The 6,229-nt window shown below is 47.4% G+C and overlaps 1 protein-coding gene across 2 annotated transcripts; it reads right to left on the bottom strand.

Moving 5' to 3' along the window:
* Positions 1-2,026: 2,026 nt before the first annotated feature.
* LOC123093636 (butanoate--CoA ligase AAE1) lies at positions 2,027-4,365 on the bottom strand. 2 transcript variants are annotated; one of them, XM_044515643.1, is made up of 2 exons: positions 3,762-4,365; positions 2,027-3,646 (listed from the first exon to the last, which is right to left on the bottom strand). In XM_044515643.1, exons 1-2 carry the CDS (start codon positions 4,359-4,361, stop codon positions 2,144-2,146), a joined length of 2,103 nt encoding a protein of 700 aa, XP_044371578.1. In that variant the 5' UTR covers positions 4,362-4,365; the 3' UTR covers positions 2,027-2,143. The 2 variants fall into 2 exon arrangements, with proteins under 2 accessions (XP_044371578.1, XP_044371577.1); XM_044515642.1 differs by having other exon boundaries at positions 2,027-3,613; positions 3,783-4,361.
* Between the last annotated feature and the right edge of the window lie 1,864 nt (positions 4,366-6,229).

The raw sequence follows: 6,229 nt of genomic DNA, 5'->3' as shown, positions 1-6,229 counted from the left end.
CCATCACGTAAAGCATTATTTTCATGATCCCCAAGCATATAGATTTTATTACTCTCCACATAAGCAAACTTCTTCTCATTCGGAATAGTGGGGGTATTAAGAAACTCGAATACTATAAATTGTTTCAACAATAAAAGAGTAATGTTCAGAAAAAGGGTAATCATAATAATGACAAGTTTTATAAATATAATCATGACTACTTTTTATAACATAAGTATCATCACAATAATCATCATAAGTAGCAACTTTGTTCTCATCATAATCAATTGAAACCTATTCCAAGATAGTGGAATCATTACTAAATAAAGTCATGACCTCTCCAAATCTACTTTTATAGTTCTCACAATAAGATTCAACACCCTCCGAAATAGTGGGATCATTAGTTTCTAAAGTTGACACTCTTCAAAGCCACTTTCATCAATATAATCATAATAAATAGGAGGCATGCTTTCATCATAATAAATTTTCTCATCAAAACTTAGGGGACAAAAAATATCATCTTCATCAAAATAGCACCCCCAAGCTTGTAGCTTTGCATATCATTAGCATCATGGATATTCAAGGAGTTCATACTAACAACATTGCAATCATGCTCATCATTAAAAGATTTAGTGCCAATTTTTTAATGCATTCTTCTTCTAACACTTGGGCACAATTTTCCTTTCCATCATTTTCATGAAAGACATTAAAAAGATGAAGCATATGAGGCAACCTCAATTTCATTTTTTGTAGTTTTCTTTTATAAACTAAACTAGTGATAAAACAAGAATCTAAAAGATTCAATTGCAAAATCTAAAGATATACCTTCAAGCACTATCCTCCTCGGCAACGGCGCCAGAAAAGAGTTTGATGTCTACAACACAACCTTCTTCTTGTAGACGTTGTTGGGCCTCCAAGTGCAGAGGTTTGTAGGACAGTAGCAAATTTCCCTCAAGTGGATGACCTAAGGTTTATCAATCCGTAAGAGGCGTAGGATAAAGATGGTCTCTCTCAAACAACCCTGCAACCAAATAACAAAGAGTATCTTCTGTCCCCAACACACCCAATACAATGCTAAATTGTATATGTGCACTAGTTAATATGTTAATAGGTTAGTCCCAAAAATCATACGAAATAGCATATAAATGCATATAAAACATCCAAGATAGATAATATAATAGCATGGAACAATCAAAAATTATAAATACATTGGAGACGTATCATGCGCGCGCACTGCTCTGGTTTTTCTTTGTTTTTTCTTTTTCATTTCTTTTCTGTTATCTTTTTTACACATGTATAATTTTTCTTCGTACCCAATGTACATTTATAACGCACACATAAACTATTATTTGATAAACATTTGATATTTTCAAGTACATTATGTAAATTTTTAAATTACATCTTCCATTTTTTTAAATACATGGTTATATATTTCCAAATACATGTTTAAATTTTCTTAATGACAATAAATATTTCATAAAACTACACAAACACTCTTTTGCATGATTCCAAATTTTTAAATTTGTATACACTTTTTTCAAACACATGCCACATATATTCTGTTAAGTGTAAGGCACATTTTTTTTACAACACGCAAACATATTTTTTTACATTGTACACACATTTTTTTTTGAAATGTCACAAACACATTTTTTTAAGCTCGTGAACGCTATTGAAATTTTACATTTTTTTGAATATACGAAACATTTTTTGAATCACACAAATATTATACATTGTATAAACATTTGTTTGAATTGGTCCGTACATTTTTTTAAACTTGTGATGTTTTTTAGATGTCACAAAATATTTTATTTTAATTTGCTCAGATTTCGAAATTTGTTTCTGTTTTTAAAATTTTCATGTCTGGTGGGCCGGCCCAGTCGAGTCCTTAGCCAATAATCCGAAACATTTTCTGAAAACATTATTTAAAAAATTCCAAAAACATTATTTATAAAATGTGAAACCATTTTTTTAAGGCAAGTCGATTGACATTTAGCTATCGTGTATAAGTTCATCACAATTTAGAATTTGCTTCAACTCGATCGAGTAGAATGACTTCGGTTTTAGTCGACATGGTCTTACTGAAACGGGGTGCTAGTTTAGTTAACAACTGAATGGCCTCAGCTTTAATCGACATGTCACATCATTTTCAACACTACAAATGTTACAGTTTGCTGTTGTTTCCTACTATCTTGGTAAGGCTGCCCATTGCCCGGGCCTTCTCCCGGAGAACAAACTTCTGCGTCTTCCCCGTCGAAGTCTTGGGCAGATCCTCAAACACCACCGTCTTGGGCGCCATGAAGTGCGGCAGCCTCTCCCGGCAGAAGCCGATGATCTCTGCCTCCGTGGCAATAGCACCGTCCTTCAGCTTGACGAACGCGCATGGCGTCTCCCCCCAGTGGTCGTCGGGCCTCGCCACGACCGCCGCCTCCAGCACCGCCGGGTGGCTGAAGATCACGGACTCCACCTCGATCGAGCTGATGTTCTCGCCGCCTGATATGATGATGTCCTTGGCCCGGTCCTTGAGCTGGATGTACCCGTCCGGGTGCCGCACGGCGAGGTCTCCAGTGTGCAGCCACCCGCCGGCCATGGACTCCTTGGTGGCGGTGATGTCCTTGTAGTATCCGCTCATGACGGTGTTGCCGCGGAACATCACCTCGCCCACCGCCTCGCCGTCGCGCGGCACGCTCTCCATGGTCGCCGGGTCCTTGACGTCGGCCTCCTCCATCGCGATGTGCTGGAACCCCTGCCGCGCCTTGAGCCGCGCGCGCTCCTCGCCCGGCAGCGCGTCCCACTCCGGCATCCACGTGCACACGGTGGCGGGGCCGTACGTCTCCGTGAGGCCGTAGATGTGGTACACCGCGAAGCCGAGCTCCTCCATCCAGGCCAGGACGCGGGGCGGCGGCGGCGCGCCGCCCGTCATGACGCGCACCGTCCCCGGCAGCGGCCTCCGGTCCGCGGCCGGCGCGTTGACGATCATGTTGAGCACCGTGGGCGCGCCGCCCATGTGCGTCACCCCGTGCCGCTCGATGGTGTCGAAGATGACGGCGGCGGTGAAGTGGCGGAGGCAAACGTTGGTGCCGCCCTGCATGGCGACGCCCCACGGTAGGTGCCAGCCGTTGCAGTGGAACATGGGCACCGTCCACAGGTAGGTCGGCATCGGGGTGATGTCGTAGGCCAGGACGGTGCCGATGGTGTTGAGGTAGGCGCCCCGGTGGTTGTACACCACGCCCTTGGGCCGCGACGTCGTGCCGGACGTGTAGTTGAGCGTGATCGGGTCCAGCTCGTCCGCCGGCCACCGGATGTCAAACGCAGACGGAGCGCTCTTTATCAGACCCTCGTAGTCGTAGTCCGCCGCCCGGCCGGAGTCTTGGCCGGCGTCGTCCGAGATGGTTACGAGAACCGGAATGCTGGCGGCGTTGGACTCAGAGTCGGCGATGCGCTTGAGGGCGGCTCTGCCGACGTGGAGGAGGCTGGACTCGACGAGGAACACCTTGGCGCCGGAGTGCTTGAGCAGGGCGGACACCATGGGCGCGTCGTGCCGCGTGTTGAACGTGCAGAGGACAGCGCCGGCCATGGGCACGGCGAAGTGCAGCTCGTACATCGCAGGCACGTTCGGGCTGAGCACAGCCACCTGCACACTCCGAATAGTGAAAAAACAGAGAAGCTCTTACCATCACTCTGACTATTTTTCACTCTGAGATAGTAGATCACGGACGGGCAGAGAGCAAGCAAAGCAAAAGGCAGAGAGCGACAGCAAACCGGACGGATGGGAGCGTGACGGTAGTTCCATCCATACTCACCACGTCACCGCGGGCGACGCCGAAGCGTGCGGCGAGGGCGGCGGCCACGCGGACGCAGCGCTCCCGCACCTCCCTCCACGTGCGCCGCCGGGCCTCCCCGTACACCACGGCGGGGCGGTCGCCGTACACGGCCGCGGCGCGCTCGATGAAGCTGAGCGGCGTGAGCGGCGCGTAGTTGGCCGCGCAGCGCACCGTGCCGGCGTCCATGTCCAGCCCTTCCACCTCCTGATCCTCGCCCCTTCCAGCCAGGCTGGAGAAGAAGGAGAGCGACGACAGGGACGCGCGCGGGCGGCATGGCCATGGCGTGGATAGTAAAGAAGTAAACGCGCGCGCCCCGGCGAGATCGGGGGTGGGATTAGAATAACCCTGGTGGGGATTAGAATAACGGTGGCGGGTCAGCTGGCGCTGGGGTGATCCGATGCCGTCGCAGACGCTGACGATGCTGCGGTGGCGATGGGTTATTAGTCTACGAAGCATCGCGGCTCTGCTGCTGCTCATGGCGTGTGAGAGTGAGAGTGAGAGTGATGGTGTCAGGAGGAGGATCACGCAGGCCACGGGATGCAGACAACCAACTTGCATCAAGCTGCACGCTCTCTGGATAACAACAACAGGCACTGATGGGATGGGATGGGATGGGTTGTTGGATTTACTTGCGTGCTTGCTACGGAAATACGTACACGAAAAAAATTAGAGGAAATGTTACATAACTAATTCAAACCACCAACGATGGAAGACCTCGTCGTTCCATACAAATCAAAGTTCAAGTCACCAGATCGTCCCCGGGGATCGTTGCGTTCCGGTAACTCTCCAAAGGTCACCGTGCGATTGCACACAACCAATCCGGTGTAAGTGTTGCCTCCAGTTCGGTCATATCGCTCGATTCTACCGGGCAGAATCATGTACCGACAATACTATGACGCCTTGGCGAGCCAGTTCATCACCTCCCCCGCCGGCGCCTGCACCCATCGATAATGCTACCCTAGTTGACGTGCCTTTGCATCTTGTCCTCGCGAAGGAGGGCGTCGCATTGAGCTTCGATACTGTTTTAGGCATGTTGGAAGTGTTTTCGCGAGAGCAGATGCTGCTCTCTGTGAACTCCAGGTCGTGCTGGTCGTGTGTCCGTTGCCCAAGCTTCATTGGTTATACACAAGAGGGGGCAACATTCTGTGGAGGTCCCTCACTCGTGTTGGACCCTGCCTGTGCTACCAACTTCTTCCGAGAGTGAAGTCATCGTTAAGGTTGTGGCTTCAATACCGCAAATTATGCCAGGGTTGCAAGAGCTAGGGAGCCCTTTTTCCTCTCTCTCGATGGTGCTTCTGAGTGAGATGGGCTCACTAGGGGCCTCGGCGGTGCCCATGACACCCTCACCATTATCGCTGGAGCCCAGCCAACCGCCCACATTTGTGGACTATGGTGGTTTAGATGTTGTTGTCACTCACTCGTCTGTGACTATTGGGCTAGCGGCGTCTGTGGATAAAGGTTATTATGGTGGTGACATCAAAAAATGTTATTGAGGTAGGTGATACGTCTCCAACGTATCTATAATTTTTTTCTGTTTCATGCTATTATATTATCAATCTTGAATATTTTATATAAGTTTGTGCTATTTTATATCATTTTTTGGGACTAACCTATTAACCCAGTGCCTAGTGCCACTTGCTGTTTTCTGCTTGTTCTTGGTTTTCTAGAAAACCAGTACCAAACGGAGTCCAATGGCTATGAAATTTTTTTGCAATTTTTTTTGGACAAGAGAGACCCTAGAAGTTTTGGGAGGAGACCAGACGGTAATCGAGGAGACGACAAGGCAACAAGGCACGCCCTATTTCCTTGTGGCCCATGAGGCTCCATCTAACCTAATTCCACATCCATAAGGGTGCGTCGACTGCAAACTAAAATTTTTCTACACGCAGATCAATCAGGAACATCCTACGGGAGATGAATCACAGATCGTTACCGTTAGATGTGCAGTGCCGTGCAGCGGAAGTAGAGTTGGGGCAGCGCGTCCGCGGGGTTCGTCTCCTCCTCATGCGATCTCCCTCGAACAGTCAGTCATCGGATCCTATTGATATGTCTCCATCGTATCTACTTTTTCTAAGACTTTTGCTCTTGTTTTAGACTCTAATTAGCATGATTTGAACGAAACTAACCTAGACTGAAGCTGTTTTTGGCAGAACTACCATGGTGTTGTTTTTTTGCATAAATAGAAATTCTCGGATTTGGACGAAACTTTTTGAAGAATTATTTGGAATAAATAAAAAATACTGGAACCAAGACCCACTGGAGTGAAGGAAATATGCCCTAGAGGCAATAATAAAGTTCTTATTTTATATATTTCCTTATTCATGATTAATGTTTATTATTCATGCTAGAATTGTATTAACCAGAAACTTGATACATGTGTGAATACATGGACATAACACCATGTTCCTAGTATGCCTCTACTTGAC

Source organism: Triticum aestivum, chromosome 4B (genome assembly GCF_018294505.1).
Source record: "Triticum aestivum cultivar Chinese Spring chromosome 4B, IWGSC CS RefSeq v2.1, whole genome shotgun sequence".
In the NCBI taxonomy this organism is placed as follows: Eukaryota; Viridiplantae; Streptophyta; class Magnoliopsida; order Poales; family Poaceae; genus Triticum; species Triticum aestivum.
The sequence above is the reverse complement of the archived record's forward strand: the minus strand, read 5'-3'. Positions and strand labels throughout refer to the sequence as shown.